Source organism: Arctopsyche grandis, chromosome 2, assembly GCF_051622035.1.
Source record: "Arctopsyche grandis isolate Sample6627 chromosome 2, ASM5162203v2, whole genome shotgun sequence".
Lineage (NCBI taxonomy): Eukaryota > Metazoa > Arthropoda > Insecta > Trichoptera > Hydropsychidae > Arctopsyche > Arctopsyche grandis.
In genome coordinates this window covers 30353371-30377042 of record NC_135356.1, presented here as the reverse complement: position 1 = coordinate 30377042, position 23672 = coordinate 30353371, and the positions used below count along the sequence as shown (strand labels likewise).

Here is a 23672-nt window from a genome sequence, read left to right as displayed (position 1 = left end):
ACAGGCTATTTCGGCGAAAAGTTACATTGACTTTATTCATTTATCAAAAATTACATTGATGATTGTATTTATTCTATCGGCACGTTTTCCTCTCGGAATTAAATCATATCTGTTTATAGTTATTTCTTATTTTCAAGCTCGAGGTCGAGTCCGGTGCAGCATCCTTAGTGTCGTATAGTCTTTTTTTTTTAATTGAAAACATATGTGAACGGCGATGGATATTCAAACACACATTCATCGTTAAGTGTCTCGTCAAGAGTGTAGTCTTCAAGTAGATTTGCTCAATCAATCATTCATTCAGATATTGAAAAAACAAAATATAGACGCCTGCAGATCTTTACAGGGTCAAATCCGCCGACTGCGAAATTTCAGTATTTATTTTAATAATAATATTTTCATTGTATTCGCATCGGCGGACCCGTCACATAATCACCAAACATTTACCTACAACAAAACAGTGTAATAAATTAGCTGTATAATATGACAATCACATTAATAACATTAAATCGGATTGATTCATATATGATTACACAGTAAACAAGTTCAATTTAACAAGCATAATGTACAGTCACCCTAATTATAATATACATATATAATAATATAAAAGAAGGACGGACATGTCACCGTTGAATTTTTCGAATACTTTTAACGACTCGACAATTTACACATACAATCTAGAGGCACTTAGCTTGAATGGTAACACAAACGATGATGAAATTAATTCGCACTAAAATAAATGCTCACAATCCTTTCATATCTAGGCAAATTCAGAAGAAGGATCACCTATTCTAGACATATTTAAAAGTTTTAAGATACTCGGAATGCTCCAAAACGCTTCGATCAGCTCAACGTCTCACCACCTTCAGTGATCATAAATCGACAAAATTGAATCAAAAAAGCGCTCTATACATATTTAATAACGACAATTCTAGGCTGTGTCTTTACATCTGCATATATTATTTAAATTACTCGAATAATAATAAACAAAAAAATGTATATATAATATATACATACGAACCAGTAGCCACAAAATTTGAATAATTATTTACCCAATTGATTCTCATGATGCAATTATGGGTTGTATAGATTATAAATTTGAAAACAAAAAATGGTGAGGATAGTTTTGCCAATTTGATGATGAACCATTTCAACAATAAAATTAGATAAATTGACAAACTCTAGATAGGAAACGATCGCCTTTTAGTCACAAATATCTAAGTCTGATCGGCAGCACTACAGATAATACTCGGAATAAATTCAATTCAATTGAGGTCAACCCAAGGCTTTAGCCCGGGAACCTCTATCTAACTAACCATCTAGCTACACTGCTGGCTATTATGAGTAAGTTCATCATTGATGACGAGATCTGGTCTTTCACCAGAGTTCGCCGCTAGTCATCTGACAACAATCGTTGAGACGGTTCTGTACAAAAAACAAACACTACCCATTCAACTTACCTAAAACGAAATAAAAATCATTCTTTGCACTTCAAAAGACAAATGAGAAACCACTGAAGATGGAAAAACTTTTTCAAGACAACTTCAACACGCGGTACAAATTGTACACGGTGATTGCAACGATTGGAATCGAGTATGCTTTTAAAAAAGGCAAAAACAACAAATTTTATAAGTAATATCGGATATGTAGAAAGTTAATCAAGTAAGGCAGTACAAAAAAAATGGTTTTATTTATAATTTAAAAATGATTGAAAGAATTTTCAACCATCATGATATGACGGATTGACTTTAGTCGAACTGATACAGCATGAGACTTATGTAGAATGTACATGCTATCGTATTCACCCCCCCTTTAACCCGCGATGGCCAATTACATTTCGTTTCAGTTTCGCATTGCATTTTGGTCATGAAATACAACATTGTTCTACATATAGCAGTCCGTAGAATTTGACTTTTATTTTTTGTTAGTTTTGAGTTCGTGTTTCGTATTTTGAAATATTTACATTAATAAAATTTCGATTTAAAATAATTAAGTTGTTGATATTATTAATTTATTTATGGAATACGCATATATATTTTATATTAATGGAAATTTATATTTTTTAGACGATAAAAGTAATTGTCAACGTCATGTTATGGACAGTAATATTATTAAAGACCTTGCATTGAATTATATTGTAATAATACTATAAAGTAAAAAAATTACTTTACGTCCTTACAACACATTGCAGGAATGCGACAGCATGCTCGGTTCTCGTAAGTTTCACGCTAATCGGATCGACTGTAATATAATAACATTATACTGTCAATACCATTGTGCAGAAACCAATTTCATCGCCAATTCAACAATACACAAACAGTCCGAAGCAAATAAACAGTGAAGAAAACACGTGCAAAAAATTCATTGGTGACATGTTCCCGTTGAAAACTACACATTCATTACATCCTTACATATATATATATATATATATATATATATATATATATGAATAGTGAAACAGAATTACAAACAATGAAACCGAAAAAAAGAACCTGTTTTCGAAAGACTGTCGTCTAACAAACTCCTAATCGGAAGTGACGAATCGATGCTTTAATAAGCATGAAAAAAAAAAAAAAAAAGAATTATTTATACATGTGAAGAAATGAACATGTAAAAGGTATATACGTACATAAGTGCATTTTCGAAAACAGGTACCATTTTTCGTTTCATAAATATTACACGCATAGTACAAACATATCAATGCATCTATTTAATGAGAATAATGAAAACAAAAAAAAAATGGTGTTTCGTTGTTGTGATTAATCAACGGATAAATTTTTTAGAACGTATTTAATCACAAATCCAAACATCACGAAACCAACGATTACGCACAGATTGGTGATGGCGTATTGCATCGTCGACTGCTCCTGATTCTGGGTGACGTTGTTGAGGCCGGGGTGGATGCCGTTCTCCGCCTGGTACACGCTCTCCGCTCTCATGAACTCCTCGCGAAGCCTCAGAGTCTCCTTGATCTCGACCACCGTCTCGGGGAACAATTCACAAAATGTCCTATGTTTCAAGTTGTCCTCTAGCGATTTCATCGCCAACTGACGCTTCACGCAATCCGACGAGTCCAACGATCCCATCGTCGGCGTCTTCTCCAGCTGAAATTTCAACCACACCACTCAGCATACATACATATATACCTATCTTCTATACATAAATAGTTATCTGTTAATCCGCAAATGCAAATCTACAATATGACTCCGTTAACCCTTTGAGTGCTGACGTCTTTTCTGAAAGCCACGCTGAAAATTTCGCCAACATTTCCAACTAGTATTATTTAAAAATCCAATAGAAAGCAGGTATAAAAATTGTAGCTACTCCAAACAAACTACCGTCGAGGATTTCGAGTTTTGTAAAGGTGTGTTTAGACTCTCTAATATATCTTGCAACAAAATAAAATAAACAAAACAAGTCTATTAATGAATGTATTTTCCCAAAACTAGTTCCATCTTCTTCATTGTTGTTAAAATGTAATGCTCACAATCTAAAATACTCAGCAGTTAGGGATTTCCATCGAGAAATTCTGCTATGGTTATTAATTCAGAAATTTCGTTGTAAACCAGTCTTTATAAACATTGACACCGATTACACGACCCATGTTCAATGCATTGTTTTTTCAATGCTACCTGGAAAGGCTTAGTGGGTAGTATTCTTGTTTACTTTGTACGTGTTCAAAATACAACGCCTATTGGCGCTTTTCAGACCCATGGACCAATTGGCAAAACGCTGATCAGCGTTGGTTAGCATTCAATGCGTTAAAATAGTTAATTTGCATTTTATAAATATTTAATTAATATCAATTTATCATAACTAAGATATATCAGCCGTTATATAATATTTGAAAATGGCAAAAGTCCACTTTTATTCATTTCGAGAAATATTTCGCAAAACATTAAATATAATGCCTTGTGTTTAACAATGTTCAATGCATTTTTTTTCAATGCTGCCTGGAAAGGCTTAGCGGGTAGTATTCTCGTTTACTTTGTACATGCTCATAATACAACGCCTATCGGCGTATTTCAGGCCCATGGACTTGTTGGCAAAACGCCATTCGGCGTCGGTCAGCATTCAAAGGGTTAATATTTCAAACAATAGAAAAGTTTCACTTCATACATTGTAAACAAACAACTTAAATCGGGTACTTACCATAAAACTCAACAATCCTGTTAATATAGTCGAAACGGACCAGGCTGGATTCCAAGTGTCCGGATGGAAATCTTAAAATATTGAATTAATTACACATTTTATTACAATATAAACAATATGGAATAAATTACTTTCGACACTATTGTATATTAGTTATCATATATATGTAAATATACGATTTACAATCGAAGTGTTTGAATTTCAATGTAAAATTTTCCTCAAAACTATGACCTGCAACCGTTATTAATGAACCAAATTTCTAGAATATCTGATTAAGGTATAGATTCTGACCCAGTCCGATCATTCATATAGTATTTATAAAATATTTCTGTTTAATAAGTTTGTACAGTGCTGATTTATAACTTTAGCCATTGCGTCACGCAACCTTCTAAGATTATAATCAAAACAAATACGGAATACTTTTACGTAATAGAACAAGTCAATTAATAGCGAATTTATAAGACGTGGTAATATAATATATGTATGTATGTAGAGTTCATAGTAGAATTTGGCAGCCAAATTCCTTTTTTGTTTGTTTTTACATATTATTGCTGAATCTCATACATAATTTCGTGACAAGTAAAAACAATGGAATTTCAAAACAGCAGGTCACTTCATATCAAGTACTATAGAACTTTCCAGTACACCTAATCATCATCATCATTTACAGCCATTCACTATCCACCAGCGGGTGAAGAACTCACCAACACATTTCAATTCGTTGCTGTTTTGGGCAACTTTCATCCATCTAATTCCAAACATTAGATAATTTCATACAACCATTTCCCCTGTGGCCTTCCTTGCACCATTTTAAATCCAAGCACTTCCTTCGTTCATTCCTATAGCTACGTGACCCGTCCATTGACATTTTTTAGTATGCTTGGCATAACGAGGAAAGATAGGAAGCGGAACACGTGGGTGAGAAGTATGACAAGGGTAGTGGACATAGTGGATAGAGTAAAGTGGCAATAGGCGGGCCACGTGGCTAGAAGAATGGACGAAGGAACTGCTTGAATGGTACCCGAGAGAATGCAAAAGGGTAAAAGAAAGACCGCAGTGAAGATGGGATAAGACGAAATTAGGAAACTGTGTGGGGTGAGATAGATGAGAGTTGCGCAGAACAGAGACGAGTGGAAGCGCATTGGAGAAGTCTTCATCCAACAGTGGATGTTGAATGGCTGTAGATGATGATATAAAGCATAATTATTTCTATTACCATGATTCACCATCCACTGCTGGATGAAAGCCTCTCCAATATGTTTTCATTTGTCTCGGTTCTGTGCAACTCTCATCCATCTCATCCACCCATCTTCCTTTCATTCTTTTACATACTCTTCGAGTACTACTCCAGCACTTCTTTCGTCCATTCCTCTAGCTACGTAAGTACTAACAGATACGTAGAAAGTTTATCAAGTAAGGGATCGAATTTTCGCATGATCACAAAACCTCATCTATTGTTACTACTTACATAGATAAAGTAAAAATGGTATTATTGTTAATTTAAAAACGATAATTTTAAAAGAATTTTCAACCGTTATAATATGATGTATTAACTAGTCGAATCGATCTAGCATGAGACTTACGTAAAATATACATGCTATATTGCATTCACCCCCCACTCGACCCACAATGGCCAATTACATTTCGTTTCAGTTTCGCATTGCATTTTGGTAGAATTTGACTTTTATTTTTTGTTACTTTTGAGGTCGTGTTTCGTATTTGAAATGTTTACAGTAATTAAATTTTAATATAAAATACGCAAGTTGTTGATATTATAAATTTATTTATAGAATACGTATATATTTTTTAGACGATAAAAGTAATTGTCAACATCATGTTATTGACAGCAAAGCTTACAGTGATATTATTAAAGACCTTGCATTGAATTATATTGTAATAATAGTTAAATAAGAAATAATTAAAAGTAAATAAAGAAATTATTTTACGTCCTTACAAATTCTACAACACATTGCACGAATTCGACAGCATGCTCGGTTCTCGTAAGTCTCACGCTACATCAGCTCGTCAAATCATACTTTAGCGTTCACTTTGTTGGATCCATTCTTCAAAACTTCTCTCATACATAAACAAGCACTTCATAGATTCAATTCTGATTTATTTAAATTTGACGGTATCAAACTAATTAATGACAATAAAAAAAAGAGATGCATACCTGATATGCTAAGACAAAGACGAGTGTTGGTTTTGAATCGGCCGTTGGCAGTCAGCATGTATATGGAAGGTGGTCTAAACGGAAAATCTCTAGGGAACATTAGTTTACCATGATAAAAACCACCTTCGAAGGGACTCTCCTCCGGACCCCGCAGCACGTAATGCCTGAAACCCATCATACAACATGTAATGCGAAAACCAGTGTGGCTTGGATCCGATAGGCAAAATCACATCCAAACACAAAGCTAACATCCAACGATATATTTTACCATTCGAGCCAATTCGCCGGCAAGGGCTCGGCGACTATATACGGCACCGGATCGGCTTTCAATCTCAAATAGTCCTGGTTCAATCTTCTCGTCGCGCTCGAGATTTTGTTCCTCAGCATCCTGATGCCGTCGGCTCCCTCCATTTTCGTCGTCTCGATGGTCTCACCGTTTTCCTAACTGCAAATTTAAATATAAATTAATCCCAACGACGCTTTTCTACACTAAACATCAACCCGCTACGAAATTGGCACAATTCGACTAACTCTGATATTAATAAAGCTGTTATTCAAACAAAAGTGAGCCGCAACTTGGCAGTATGACTCGTGCGTTTTAATTTTTAATCGATTCTGTGATTTCTATAATAAACCTTACACACAAATTCAAATTCAGTTCATTTTCTGATGCAACACCGTGTAATCATCCAGGCATTGTATCTTTCTGACCAATAGTATATGTTCCGCTTACTATTTGGCTATCGGTATATAAAGTAAGATATTATTTGGTACAAGAAATGAAGTATATCAGCGATGCCACGACCTGAAACCGTCTCATCGACGGAGATGAATAAAATGGACAAATTCAGACGGAAACTTGAAAATGACGAGTTTAACTACCATATACATAAGTAGAGTTCGAAAATTTTAATCATAAGCAAAACGCTCTACTGGCATCATCAAATATGTATATAAATGCAAACACATTAAAAATATATGTAAATACGCTTCATAGACCAAAACACAAAAGACCGTTCAAACAGAATTATTAAAATTAACATTAAATATCAGCTTGCAAACATAAATTATGCGCAAAATGGCAATACACGCGCTAAAATAAAGCAATAGTTCATATTGTTGCATAGGGGTGGGTTCAGTCGCTTCACAGCATTTATTCAACGATTCCGGAGGTGCACACGAAACCACCGCTCATTCCAGAATAATCTGATCTATCGTGTGTACCTCCTTGTAAAGGACAAGTTGCACACCACAGCTTCCCCGATCTATTTATACATCGTTGGATGGAGCGGTGTTAGAAAGAGTCAAAAGATTTAAATACCTGGGTACTTGGTTAAATTAAGAGATGGACCCAGATGAAGATTTGAGAATCCGCATCGAGATGGCTATAGCAGCGTTTATAACAATAAAGGCGGCGCTTACAAACAAGCATCTCAATCTTCGTACGCGTTTGAGATTCGCGAAGAGCTACGTCTGGACAGTGTTGCTACATGGATGTGAAGCGTGGACTCTGAAGACCAGGATGATCAGCCGTACCGAAGCTTTTGAGATGTGGGTCTACAGGCGTATGCTGAAGATCCCGTGGACCAAAAAAGTATTAAACGAAGTTGTCCTTGGCATGATAAGGAGAGACAGGGAACTTTTTTCTGTCATAAAGCGGAGAAAGATGGAGTACCTCGGACACATGATACGGGCACCAAAATACGAATGTCCCCGTTTGATAACCATGGGAAAATAGAATTTAGAAAATCGATTAGCAAGAAGAAGTTGTCTTGGCTTCGAAACATGTGCATGTGGACCAATATGAGCGCCGTAGAGCTGTTCTGAGCCGCTGAAAACCAATGCGTATATCTTCAAATAATCGACGAGGTGGTCGCCAACGTCCAGATGCGGACAAGGCATTAGAAGAAGAAGAATGTCTGGTGAGTGTATTGTTCTGTGAGAACTCCAGCGTATCCTTTGTTCGGGCACTTACTGGGTCCCGTTAGCCTAATCCGGTTAGTCTTTATTGAATCCACTTAGACACTGCATACTCTCTCTCTCATGTTCTCACGTTACAATATCATTAAGACCGTGATCGGATAAATGCACCCAAGAATGCCGCACTCTCGTGACATCCAAGCTTTCAAAGAAGAACTACAATTTCGTGCAATATAATTCCACAAAAAAGCATCATGGGGTATTTGTATGTTATCCGAAGGTGCTGACCATTTTTTTGTGGAATTCTATTGCATGAGTTCTTCTTGAGCGCTTTTGAAAATTGGGATTTCTCAAGATTGCGCCACTATTAAGTGTGTTTGGCTGCATTTTTCCGGGAACCCATTAAAACGGATGATAAATGTGACTCAAACCAATAGCCGACTGATGATAAATGTATTAATACAAATATGAACTGTGCCATTAGTGATATATGTAATAATAATAGTAACAATGACGATATTCTGCACTCATTAACCAATTAATATAATATCTGTAAATACATATATTATATACAAGAGCAATTAACAAAATTTGCAAAATGTCATTATAACGAGCATCTACAAGACTAAATGACTCTGTTAACTGAATTCCGCTTAGAGCAGAACTTTCAATATAACAAAACAATCTAATAGCACTGCGCAACAAAAATAATTAATGAAACTTCACTAAATTAAAATATGACAATGATTTGTTGCTTTCTTCTCGTTTATGAGATATGGGCGTTTAAAAAACTTATCCAGATTTTTTACTTATGCAGTCTTTAACTCAAAATCTAGTATTGCTGTGCCAAAAATGATCTTAAGTCATCTGAATAATTAGAAAAAACATATAACTATTGATTTCAATACTCACTTTTGGCACAGCAATACCAGATTTTGAGTGAAAGACTGTTAAAGTCAAAAATCTGGAAAAATTGCGCATTCTTTTAAACGCTTATATATCACAACCGAGAAGAAACCAACAAAAATCATTATCATATTCGAATTCAGTGGGACGAACTTAGTAAAGATTGACGAGTCTCCGCTCCAGTAAGTAAACACGTGATTTTTTGATGCTCATTGTAGTTTATAAATTCATATATGAGCCGTTTTGTTTGAAAGTGGCGGAAGTTAAATTTTCAGTTCCAAAAACACTCCAAAATCACTTCTTTTAATTCGATGTGTCCAGAATCTCGGAATAGTAGAATAAACGTATTACAGGCCACCAGTGATTTTAAATATTGTTAAACACAAGGCATTATACTTAATGTTTTGCGAAATATTTCTCGAAATGAATAAAAGTGGACTTTTGTCATTTTCAAATATTATATAACGGCAGATATGTCTTAGTTATGATAAATTGATATTAATTCAATATTTATAAAATGCAAATTAACTATTTTAACGCATTGAATGCTAACCAACGCTGATCAACGTTTTGCCAATTGGTCAATGGGCCTGAAAAACGCCAATAGGCGTTGTAATAATTCCAATTGGAAATGTTCAGCGTAGCGGACTTTCAACAGAAAAGACGTCACTACTCAAAGGCTTAACACCATTGAAGTATAATGTATAGAATAGTCATTCCTAACAAAAATATCGCTTAAAAGCGAGCCATCGAAGAGAGAGACGGAAAGTCAGAAGAGAGACAAAAGAGTGAGGAAAAAAAATTCGTCCCTTACAACAACTGGACAAAACAGCTGACATCTCCGGGCACACGGATTTTTTGTGGCAACATTTTTAGGGGCTGAGAGCAATTCTATGCATACTACTTCAATGTAGATAAAGTAATAATAACTGTTTTTCAATGAGTGAGGCTGGTCCGAACATCTAGCACGTGCACATACAGATGTTCGGACTTTGTCGAACTAATACTACCACACAATTTCACTAGTAGAGCCTATTTCAAAGAGATCCTAAAGAGATTATTATTTCTGATTAATTGTTATATGCTATATATTCTGATTGTATATGTATGTATTTTTGATTTCTGATTGTTTATGTATTCTGTATTTCGTTAACGTACACCCGTCGCATTGGAGCAAATCTGTAATGGCGAGTGTATATTGAGTTGTAACAATAAAATATATCGAAGAAAGGAACAAAATTAAGGTTTCGGGTGTACAGCCCTCGTAAGCAAAATTATTATCCTAGAATGTTCAATTCAAAAGGCCTTGATTTCATCTAATTCATAATAAAATCGAAAAAAAAACTGCATACAAAAAATGAAAACATTTTCACAAACAAGCAGTAATGATATACATGTGATGGAAATATAAGTGTGATAAAGACGTACGAGGAGCCATTGCACGAGACAAGTTGTGTTTGCTCGCATGCCATAAATTAATATCGACGTATAAAATAAATACATATGTCGCACGTACACATGCACATACAAACATATGTATGTACATTGTATACACAATGCAGTGTTAGAAAATAATTTTCAATATCGCCGCCATACATATGTATATTGTAAACAAGTCTATAAACGCATCGCAAGCAAAACACACATACACATACATAATATATAATAAAAAATCAATGACGCACAAATTGTAGGAAAATATATAGCTTAGCGGTTTACATAATCAATATGTCAGAACATATCGCAACAAAGAACGCTGTTATCGACGCACGTTGTGCAGATCATGTTTCAGATACAAATCATAATATTTATATCAAATACGCCGTCGTTAATACATATAATAAAATAGTCCCCTCCTCAGGCAAGTAATGGGTCCTTTCGCATAGTCTTATTCAGAGGGTTAAAGCTGATCTATTATTTACCGGTCTCCGTGACGAGACAGAATGTTAAATGACAGAAAACGCAAATATCGGAAGATCTCAAGTCGAAAGATCAAAAAAAAATGGTGCATGGTAAACGGTACATACTCATTTAATTTGCGCGAGCAGGATACAACAGGAACAAGAGGAACAGGCTTTTCCTTCCGTATTAATATGCGCGCGCAGAATACGGGAGGAAAAGCATGTTCCTCTTGTTCCTGTTGTATCCTGCTCGCGCAAATTAAGTGAGTATGTACCGTTTACCATGCACCATTTTTTTTTTGATCTTTCGACTTAAGATCTTTGCCTTCCGATATTTGTGTTTTCTGTCATTTAACATTCTGTCTCGTCACGTAGACCCATTATTTACATATAATCTAAAATGAATAATGATTGTTTTATATATGAAAACGGGGGTACTTGTCGGTTATACGGGCGCATCCGAGTACAGAGTATGTACACATACGTACAAATTTTATTTTATTTTTACATAGACATATACCAGGAAGACCCCGATGCGCCTTCCTGGACAATTAATTACAAACAATGCAGCATTTTTTTATTATTACATAAATCACTGTATATCCAGAAGCCGAAGAACACGAAATAACAATTAATTAATCCAGGGATTTAGATTTTATATATAATTTTTGCAAATTATACACACAATAAATACAGAAGATTTGTGACAACAGGTAAGATGATTTTTTTTGCCAATTTTGAGGAACCGTTTCAATAATGATCACATAAAATTGGCAAACTCTGATAGGAAACGATCGATTTGGAGTCACAAATACCCCCAAATCTAACCAGCAGTATGGCGGATCGAACCCACTGATCACTTGATGCTAAACATACACGCTACCATTCAGCCATACTGCTGGCTAAATGCTCGAGCGGGTTAATGGATGGACTCTAGGTGTCGTAAACAGTTTTAGTAAAGTGACAGTACACAATCGGTGATTGTTTTACAGTAGATCGGATGCAGCGAGAGACTTATGCGAGCATACTGTCGCATTCGTGCAATGTGTTGCAACATTGTAAGGAATTAAAATAATTTATTTTTTAACTTATTTCTTATTTAACTATATATGTAATATTATTACAATATAATTTAATGCAAGGACTTTAATAATATTACTGTAACCTTTGCAGTCCATAAGATGACGTTGACAATTAATTTTACCGTCTAAAAAATATAAATTCCCATTAACATGAAATGTATATACGTATTCCATAAATAAATTAATAATATCAACAACTTACGTATTTTATATTCAAATTTAATCAATGTAAATATTTCAAAATACGACACACGACCTCAAAAGTAACAAAAAATAAAAGTCAAATTGTACCGACTGCTATACACACTAACAATATTGTATATTTTGGCCAAAATGCAATGCGAAACTGAAACGAAATGCAATTGGCCATCGCGGATTGAGTGGGGATAACATCTACATTTTACTCAAGTCTCATGCTAGATTCGTTCGACCAAAGTGTAAGTTTGTTTACTCGTTGCTGAGTTGCGCCCGTATAACCAATAAGTACCTAGCATTCTTAGTGTTGTAATTTAATTTAAACAATTTGTTAAAAAATAAAACATCCGTTATGTACTCGACAAGGATAAAGTACGGTGATTGAATGAGCCATTGTCACAGCTGGCCACATGTTTATTTAACCCTTTGCCCGCGTCACCTAATTTAGCGAACATGCCCTGTACGCGGCTGCTTTTTTGCGGATTTTGCTATCGCGTTTTCGACTATAAATATAGGTTGTAATATTTTATAAATTATTTTAGCCTATATTGAATTTTTTTTGACTACTGCCATCTATTGAATTTGGTAAAGTATACATTTAGTAATATTTTCAACCAAGTTATAAAATTTTAACACAATAGACGGCTCTTATACAGGTTGGAACTTCCAAGACATCTATGCGTGTCTCGCGCGCTGAGGGCATGTTCGCTAGGACATGTATAGTAGTCGTAAGCGGTGGAAAGGTTAAACAATCTGAACGTTTTTTAAAATAAAAACTGAGACAAAAGCTATGTATGAATCTATGTATTTCAACATTATTGATAGCGTTTAATTGATTGGATAAACGACGATCAGAGATCATCTATACTTTATGTTTAAAATGCATTTATTCATGAATGGCAAAGATCGACCAAATAAACAGTGATGTCATCCAATGTCCTTAGCAATATGTTTCACCAACTGGATGATAATACTGTTTACGAGTCTCGGTCAACATCTCAAGTGCATTCATAAACGCGAAGATCATATCGGATTGGATCAGATTGCACCATGGATTGAACTACAATGGAAACCGTTTACCACGTAAACACTCAAGATGAAAAATCGGTCAATGTGTATTCAATTTCAATTAAAAAAAAAAAAACGTTAACACGGAAAGATTTCACATCGCAGAAGAATAGAAACACATACTGATTATTAACACTTTGTATGCGGGCGATATTTCAATTGCTCGTCGCTTGACAGCGGGCGATTTTGATCGAAAAAATCGTAAACTGAAGGAAAATTTCAAAATATTTCAAAAAAATTTTGAAAACTTTTATAAATGTTTTTAAATTGAACATAGCTTTTAAACCTATCGACTGATTGAAAAAAAAAATAATTAAAATTCTAATGATAATTTTGAACCTTATAATCACTCGATTAGTATTCCTAAAAACGGGTTACCAACCTTTTTTATACAACACCTTTTTTTAAGTGAGGAAAAAAATTTAAAATATTCTAATCGTCTTTATGATATAAATTATTGCCAAATTTAAAATATAATAACATTTTTTATACAAAGAGATTTTTTAAGTAAGGAAAAAATCTAAAAGTATTCCCATTATCTTTATTATATAAATGATTGCAAAATTTAAAATATAATAATTTTTGGACAGGGGTAACCAACTTTTTTTTATACAACAAAGTTTTTATAGTGAGGAAAACATCTAAAAATATTCCCATTGTCTTGATGATATAAATGGTTGCAGAATTTAAAATATAATAATTTTTGAAAAGGGATAACCAATCTTTTTTTATTCAAAGAAATTTTTAATGAGAGGGAAATATCTAAAAATATTACCATCGTATTTATGTTATAAATGATAGGGGTAGCCAGCATTTTCATACACTAAATTTCCAAAATGAGAATAAAATTTCAAAAAAATTTTATCGTCTTTATGCTATACATCAATGATTGTAAAATAACAATATAATAATTTTTGAGACAGACATCTTTTTTTTATATACAACAAAATTGAAAAGTGAAATTTTTTCAACCGACTCCGACACATCAAGATTCCTAAAAAATCACAAACATCGCTAACGTTCAGGGGAGAACCATGTATGTACATCACGTCTATATGGATAATTTTTACAATAGCGTATCCACTAGTGAAATTTTGTTGCAGCATGGGATAAGAACTTGTGGCACTATACGACCAAACAGAGGATTGCCCAAATGTCTTAAAATTATAAATTTGGAAATTGGCGAAACATCATTTCGTCGAAGAATGGATACTTTGTTACAAGTATGGAGACCAATAAAAAAGGCCAAAAGATACGTCCGAATGATATCTACAATTCATTCAGCAAAAGTTTCGGAAACTGAAAAAACAAATTGGGTTAAAAGGAAAACTGGGTTAAAAGTAAAAAAACCAACAAGCATCATAGATTACAATAAATTTATGAAAGGTGTTGATCGTGCCGACCAATACATTACATATTACTCCATCATGCGGAAAACAACAAAGTGGACAAAGAGGGTTGTGATGTTTATTTTAAACTGTGCCTTTTTCAATGCATATTGCATTTATAAAAAATTGAATGTAAATACAAGAAGTTTATGTATTTGATCGGACGTCACTGGGCATTAAATACTACACAAAATATTGACGAAGAAGCTGGGCCTTCAACATCCACACTAAGGCCAACTTCAAAACCTGACCATTCATTACGACTTTAGTGCGATCTGTGGAAGCACAAATTACAACAAATAGAGTCAAGCAGCAAGTCAAAGTATCCGACAAGAAGATGTCGGGTATGCACGGCTCACAAGAAACGTGGTGAAACAAGATACATGTGTGCATTTTGTGAGGTGCCTTTACATAAAGGAGATTGTTTTGAACGATATCATTCATTATCGAATTATTGATAAGTTTATGGCATTTGTAAAAATTTGCTTTTTTTATTTTCATTTACTCTATAAAAATCCTAAAATTCAAGATAATGTATGTGATAAGATATTTTTATATATTTTTTTAGTTATCTCTGTCCAAAAATTATTATGTTTTAAATTTTGCAATCATTTATATGATAAAAATGATGGGAATATTTTTATTAGATTTTTTTCTCTTTAAAAATTTCTTTGTATAAAAAAAGGTTGGTCACCCTCTCCAAAAATTATTATGTTTTAAATTTTGCAACCATTTATATAATAAAGACGATGGGAATATTTTTAGATTTTTTCTCTTTAAAAATTTCTTTGTATAATAAAAGGTTGGTCACCCTCTCCAAAAATTATTGTTTTAAATTTTGTTATTTTGTTATCATTTATATAATAAAGACGATGGGAATATTTTTTCTCTTAAAAAAAATTTTTTTTTAAAAAAAAGGGTGGTCACCCTGTCCAAAAATGATTATATTGTAAATTTTGCAATTATATAGACGATGGGCATATTTAAAAAAAAAAATCTCCTTAAAAATTTATTTGTATAAAAAAGTTGGCACCCAGTGGTTCGCGAAAATCACGATCGGCGAACACGATTTCAAAACGTAGATTACAGTCACCCGACGTTTAGCAACAATTCACTGAAGACTGTAATCTGCGTTACCCGCCGACAAAGTGTTATTAGTGTTGTGTTGAGTCATTAAAGATTTATAGTGTTTTTATTAAAAATTAGGTAGCTCAGTTTGGCCTCTGCACTTGATAGGCCAACTGTTCATATGCTATTGTCTCGACTCGTTCAGACATGTCCAGATGTTACAACAGTATAAGTGCAATCTCCACTTGAATGTTAACCCTTTGAATGCTGAGCAACGCCGATTGGCGTTTTGCCAACAAGTTCCATGGGTCCATGTTGTAATTTGAGCATGTACAAAGTAAACAAGAATACTACCCGCTGAGTCTTTCCTGGTAGCATTGAAAATGGCTCGTGTAATCCGTGTGTCAATGTCTATAAAGACTGGTTTACATTGGAATTTCTGAATTTATAACCACAGCAAAATTTCTCAACGGAAATCCCTAACTGCATTGTATTTTAGATAGTGGCTTGGCATTAAGATTGTGAGCATTACATTTTAACAACAATGAAGAAGATGTATTTAACAACAATGAAGACTTGTATATTGTTGCAAGATATATTAGAGAGTCCAAACACACCTTTACAAAACTCGAAATCCTCAACAGTAGTTATGTAGGGTTTGTTCGGATTAGCTACAATTTTTATACCTTCTTTCCATTGGATTTCTAAATAATTCTAGTTGGAAATGTTTTCAGCGTGGTGGGCTTTCAAAAGAAAAGACGTCAGCACTCAAAGGGTTCAAAAATTTCCGAACGGGAAGTAAAAGATGTAATTTGTATGTACGGCAAATCCACATATGTAAAAAGGCTTTTCAACATCTACTATAACGTTTGGCCCATCCTGGAAATATATACAGTTTGTGTTGTATTTATTAATAAAAAAATCGGCCCCGCCTTGAAAAACACTTGATTTGCTTATGGTTATGGTATATCTTTGAATCGGATACATGTATAAAGGGGCTAATTTAATGTTAGCAAAATAGTAGTAATGCTAGTAAGGCATCAAATAAAAGGAACACAAAGGAATCAAATAAAACGATTTGAAAGCAAAAAGTGTAGGAAAGTAGATATTTTTATATACATATAATATATAATATATGGTCGAGCTTTTGTGCATATTTGTATGTACTTTGTGCTTTGTATGTAAAGTGCTCGTATTCATAGCAACGTATGTATTGACGTTCGTATTGGTTTTTCCTCAATGGAATGATTTCTATTGTGTGTGGGATTTTCCGTGCAAGAGTTGTGGCGACAGATCGGAGCCGAGTTGGTGAGAATGCAGTGGAGTGAAGACATAAAACGAATAAACAAAAGCGAAGTTTACATTTGACAGTTGGCACAACTGAAAGTTGATTAACGAAGAGGCGTGTCAGGGTGCAGCGGATTTGACAGCGTGTTAGGCGGGGCCGCGTTGTCGCGACAGCTGGTATAGGGCGCGCGCCCCCGCTCGATCCGCTGGATTATTCCAGGGAGACTGCAGGCGCGGGATTGTGGGCGAGGCGTCGGAGACGAGACCGCTTCCAATCTGGTAGCACGAACCGGACGCAAGCGCGCCAACGTCAACCATCCGCTCACACGGACACACTAAACGGCTGAGTGGCCAACTCGTCACAACTCACCGACCGCTCCTACCATAGACTACGCCGTAAAATACCATCAATTCTCACGGAACCATATATATATATATATATATATATATATATATATATATATATATATATATATATATATATATATATATATATATATATATATATATATATATATATATATATATATATATATATATATATATATATATATATATATATATATATATATATATATATATATATATATATAATGGTCACAAATTACTCGTCACAAAGTCACTAAAATCTCTATAACGGAACATCTGGCAGCCGAAAAGTCCATCATACTAACGACGATAACTATCATAGTATCGGGTAGCGTCCTGAGAGACCGTGTGACCGGGGTAAGTGGTTTTAAGGATTGGCGACAAGCTAAGTGCATGAACGCTAAATACCCGAATACGTGACTATACAGTAGGTAGACAGATTAGACGTCCTGAGAGATCTACCCCTTATAAGGCGGTACGTAGGCGATATCAGGTCATTCTGGACTGAACACTGGCAATACGTGTATCTCCTTAATCATCAATAAATGCTGTGAGACGACTGTTGGCCTTTTACTTGGATCCTCCACCCACCCGTACGCAACAATAGTAACGAGAACTTGAGTGCCAAATATTGTGTATTCGCGATTTTCATGGCAAAAATTGTCTTTGTTTTTAGATGTTGTCGCTATTAACTGAGGGGTGCGGGGGGTTTAACTAGCGGGGACGCAGTTAAACCCCCCGCGTTTAAAAAAGGAAGGACGCAGCGGTCAGCAACCAATTTTTGTACAGTTTATGTATATGTAGAGTCTGTTCAAGAAACGAGCGACCTGGGTGACAGTATTAGTGTATATACATGCAGTGGTCATTAGTAGAGACCGGAATCTGAAGGGGCTGTTTATTGTTCAAAGATTGTAAATGCATTGTTAAAGGTTTGCCGAACCTTTTTTACAAAGGATTTACAACAATGGAACAATAGGCGGCACGTTTCCGGCCCCTTCAGATTCCGACCTCTAGTCATAAGTTTCGCTTCGGCGTTCGACGTAGGAGGACGTATCTTCGCTTTTTCATACACGGTGGTTACAAAGTTCCCAACACATAAGTAATATAAAAAAAATTGTTAGTTATTTTTTTCAACAATGTAAAAATATAGGTATAATACAGTCGTGCATGATGTGGTGGTGCGGCATGTGCGCTCCGATATTTCTCTCCGCCAAAACCAGATAATAATCCGAAAAAACCCGGTGATTCCGTTTAAAAATTCCAGAAATAAATAAATTAAAGAAATAAAAAAATAAAGAGATATAAATAAATTTAGATAAGAAAAAAGTTCCTTTTGTTTCATTTTTGAGAAAAACTTTAAAAAATTAATATATACAGACCCATGACAGGAAGTTCTAACCACTAGCGTAAAACTCGTTTTTGTCGATTTTGTTAAATTTTAGAACAGGAAATGAAACAAAACTTTTTATTATACACGCATAATATATTCATCAATAATATTTATAAAAAAACTGTAAAAAACTAAAAACAGACCCATGACAGGAAGTTCTAACCACTAGCGTAAAACTCGTTTTTGTCGATTTTGTTAAATTTTAGAACAGGAAATGAAACAAAACTTTTTATTATACACGCATAATATATTCATCAATAATATTTATAAAAAAACTGTAATTAACTTAATATTTAGTTGTCCCTCCCCTATTTGTTATAACAGCCCGAATTGATCTCTATGCATGACTGTATTGTTTTTTTTGTGTTTGAATTACTTTTTCCAAGTATATATTATTTTTTCTTTTAAATTATCTAACATAGTATTAGGGCTATTATAAAAATTACTTTTTAATACCCCCAACAATTTTCAATCGGATTTAAATCCGGTGAATAACCTGGCCATAACAAAATTCGAATATTTTTTGTGGTCAGGTACTTGTTAATTGTTTTGGCCGTGTGAAATCTTGCATAAAAATTTAATTATGTGCATCCATCCTCTCCGATTCAAAATAAGGCAAAAATCCGTTCAACAATTTTTTTTTGTATTGATCCTGCCCCAATGTACGGGTCCAGCCCCTTTTCCGCTAATAACGGACCACACCATACAGATGCATTATATTTTGTTGTTTGAATGGTGCATTCGTCGCTCAACTTCTCGGAAGGTCGTCTTCTGATGTATTGGACAACATCTGTCATTGTCCTTAGAATTGTTTCGTCAGAGAAACAAACCTCTTCGACAAACAACATTTTTTTTCAATAATACATCGTTTAATCACATATAAAATTATTATTATGTGGCGGCTCGCTTATACGACATGGTTGAGTTTGGTTGCCTTCCTGCGAGTGGGGACCAACCCGGCTGGGTTCGGAGAGCCGCTACTCACTCTGTCTTCAGCTGTCATATAATAAACACGTGCATTAACATGCCAGTCGTCTCATTCGTTCATCCTCCATACTGGTGACCCCCGACATCGAGCCACGCAGCCTCGATCAATTTCAACATGCCGCTCATCCCTGCCTCGCCGAGCCAGGCGGGAAAGCTACCCGCCGCGCCCCATCGCCATCAACACAGCACGCCGCGGCCCGCGGGTGACAATAAACGAGCAGACACGGCTACCTACCTACCTACCTACCTGGAGTCCAGCCACAACGTCGATGACAGGTGCAAAAAAATGGGGGAGCGAATGAGACGACGATTTTGACAGCTGGATGTGGAGTCATGCGCGATCCACTACACATAGAACGGTCATCCAGCACCACAAGACATACACCACCTCAGCACCATCATCATCATCAAGGCCCCGTCCGTCCCCACGAGCGTCGTCACGCCGAGACGGGCGGTAGCGCTACAACACCTCCACGAGCCACAACGACTCACAGTCCAGCTCGGAGTATCATCAACCACATCGATGCCCCTGCCGCCCCCGCCACCCCACCAACCGACATCAGCCTCGGAAGAGCGGCGCCGCCGCAGCATCGCATCGGCGCGACCATCGGACCAGCCACCGTCCTGCTCGCGACGTCACCGCCCTCAAATCTACCGACCATTCAGGGCGGTACACCTACACAGCGGATGACCCACGTCAACAATTTTTTTTCTCCCCACTCAATAGTTTTTTTCTCTTTCTTTGTGTAACAATAATTTTTTTTCTATTGTAAAATTTGTTTCTTTGTTATTTTGGTATCGCTGATGCTGGGGGGGAGTGATGTGGCGGCTCGCTTATACGACATGGTCGAGTTTGGTTGCCTTCCTGCGAGTGGGGACCAACCCGGCTGAGTTCGGAGAGCCACTACTCACTCTGTCTTCAGCTGTCATATAATAAACACGTGCATTAACATGCCAGTCGTCTCATTCGTTCATCCTCCATAATTATAATCTTATTTATTTGTAAAACAGTAATTCAACTTAATTATTAAAACACAAAATTCATGATTTTGATCGTATTATATGTAAGTATAAATTGTAGGTTATTCTCTAGGATAAACCTTTAGCCCCATGCCTAAAATTTTAATATAAAATGCGTTAGTTGTTGATATTATTAATTTATTTATTGAAGACGTATATACATATATTTTATATTAATGGAAATTTATATTTTTTAGACGATAAAATTAATTGTCAACGTCATGTTATGGACAGCCAAGCTTACAGTAATATTATTAAAGACCTTGAATTCTTCGACTTGCGCGTGATCGCTTTTGCGGAATAGTCCGCTTACCGTTTATAAGATAGCAAATCTGTCATATAAAAATAATAATTTTTTCTTCTGTTATTGATCTGATGGTATAGTGCAATGGAAGTTAGGAAATACCTTAGTATATTGAAGAAATGTTTACACGCTATGCAATAGAATAAAGAGTTAAAAAAAAGCTTGTAAATAAAAAGACATGGTCTCAAAATACAGAGCTATGGTTGAAAAGTGTGACGTCACGCATTGTTAACGTCAGCGCTTTGACGTTTTGCTTTCCGCTCAGAATATCGACTTTTGATACAATTTCGTCAACTTATTATTTATTTAAAATTATTTTTTCTCTTATCTGAAATCAATTTCATTCGATTCACATTCGATTACATTAGCCCTGCGACATAACCGTGTACATATATTGTAATTGTTTCAAATTTCCATTCATAAATGTCATACCATATTTTTATCCAAAATATCGATAAATAAATTTAAAAAAGATATACTACATACATGTATATTTTTATGGTTTAAAGCTTGACTTTTCTATCGACTTGACTAAGGAATAATATTCAATAATAAAAAAGGATTTCGAACCTCCTCTTCTTCGATTGAAACATTTTTTTTCTCGCTTACCATTGTAATGTGGATGCTCTCCCAAATACTCACCCCACACGTATTATTGCTAGCATATGTATGTATGCTTGTCTATTTGAAACACACGTCTTTACAAATCTCAACATTACTCTATTTTTCTACTAATGATAATATTGTCAACCCCACAAAGGTCTTTATTGCCAACGTATGTTTCTATCCAGATTTTAAGTTATTGTTGTCTTAACAGCACGCACATTGTCTTAACTCCACGCTAATTAAATAATATAATCATTTGACAAAATCTGTGACTATAATATTCTACACCATCTCCTACTTGTCCCCGTAACAACCACAAGGAGCAAACTTAATTAGAAATGACATATTTACTAGAATAAATTTATTGAAAGTATACTTTATGACTTATATTTATTTGTTGTTTTAAACCATGACTACCTATATATCTACATATATATGTGTTTGAGGAATATAAAAAATAAAATTCAATAATGATGCACGCATACCGGCTGAGAACCTTTTCGATACAAGTTTGAGCACTAATGTAAGGAAACTCGCTCAAGTTATTGTTCAAATTTTTTTTTTGTTTAATATCACTATAAATATTATAAACATAAAATATCAGCCATTGTTAAATGCGTCTGAGTGGAATATAGATTGAGAAAAATGTTTTAGCATCTTTAAATATATTTATTATATATCGTTTATAAAAATGTTAAATGTGAGTGAGTACCTTGGGGAATATATAACCCAATTATATCTAGTTTTTTTTAAATCAATGATTCCTATGCGTACATTATAATTTTTTTTTTTTTTTTTTTTTTTTATTTATTCATATACATATATTTACAGGATATAATGTTTATTACAAAGTTGGACATGTATTCCTTATCAGATAAGAGTAGCTCTTGTGCCTGATAAGGGAGCTACGATTCTATTATAAATTCTTAAAATCTATTATAATATTTTTTATATAAAAATTACATTAAAATTTTTCAGTGCAAGTTTTTTTTGAAAAAGTGTTTAATTTTTTTTACTTGTTCTGTTTGGTTAACAATACAGCGCAATTCAGAAGGGAGATTATTATAGTTATTTATGGCTTGGAAAATATAATGGTTTTGCATTTGTGTTGTTTTAAAATTTGGTGTCATAAATTGGTTTCCATTTCTCATTAGTTTATAAAATTCTTGATATTCTTTGTTATTTTTTTCTTTACACATTTTTATAATGGAAGCTTGCTTAAATATATCATCGATATTTGGTACTGGAAATAGTTTAAAAAGCGATTTTGTCGAGAAAGTAGAGTTTTTTTTAAGTATTACTTTTATAATAATTTTTTGCGAAACTTTTACTGAATTTAGATTGCTTTTGTAGGATCCTCCCCAACCTATAATTCCATAGATAAGCAGAGAGTGGACAAGGGCATAATACACATTTTTTATTATTATCACATTTAAAATATTTCTTAACCTAACAAATATATATATATACCATTTCATGTTTTGATCAATGATAACACCGAGATATTTAATTTCAGAAGAAGAGTTGATTACAGTACAAACAGGATCATGTAGTTTACAGTTTACATAGTCACATTTTTCATCATGGATTATAATATTAACTTTTTCTATAGGTATTTTTTGTAATGAGAATAATATATATGTTGTTTTTTTTGCATTAAGTGTAAGTAGGTTATTATCAAACCATGATTTTAAAGTATTAATATCTTCATTTGCAAGTTTGTTAACTATTTCCCAAGTTTGGCCTTTTACTAATAATACAGTATCATCTGCATAAGAGATTAAATCACCCTTTATTTTCTGTTGGAAAATGTCATTTACATATATTAGAAAAAGTAATGGTCCGAGGACCGTGCCTTG

At 34.4% G+C, this 23672-nt stretch overlaps 1 protein-coding gene and 1 long non-coding RNA gene across 3 annotated transcripts in view; one reads left to right on the top strand and one right to left on the bottom strand.

Annotated features, from left to right (window-relative positions):
• LOC143921118 (uncharacterized) overlaps positions 1–23672 on the top strand; it is a 607092-nt gene that overhangs the window by 569998 nt on the left and 13422 nt on the right. The window lies entirely within an intron of this gene.
• Positions 12–17500, bottom strand: LOC143921559 (ubiquitin-conjugating enzyme E2 J2-like). 2 transcript variants are annotated; one of them, XM_077444918.1, is made up of 6 exons: positions 17213–17500; positions 6591–6767; positions 6323–6486; positions 4150–4220; positions 2830–3101; positions 12–444 (listed from the first exon to the last, which is right to left on the bottom strand). In XM_077444918.1, the coding sequence occupies exons 2-6, from the start codon at positions 6731–6733 to the stop codon at positions 441–443; spliced, it is 654 nt and encodes a 217-aa protein (XP_077301044.1). In that variant the 5' UTR covers positions 6734–6767; positions 17213–17500; the 3' UTR covers positions 12–440. The 2 variants fall into 2 exon arrangements, with proteins under 2 accessions (XP_077301044.1, XP_077301039.1); XM_077444913.1 differs by lacking the exon at positions 12–444 and having other exon boundaries at positions 2757–3101; positions 17213–17334.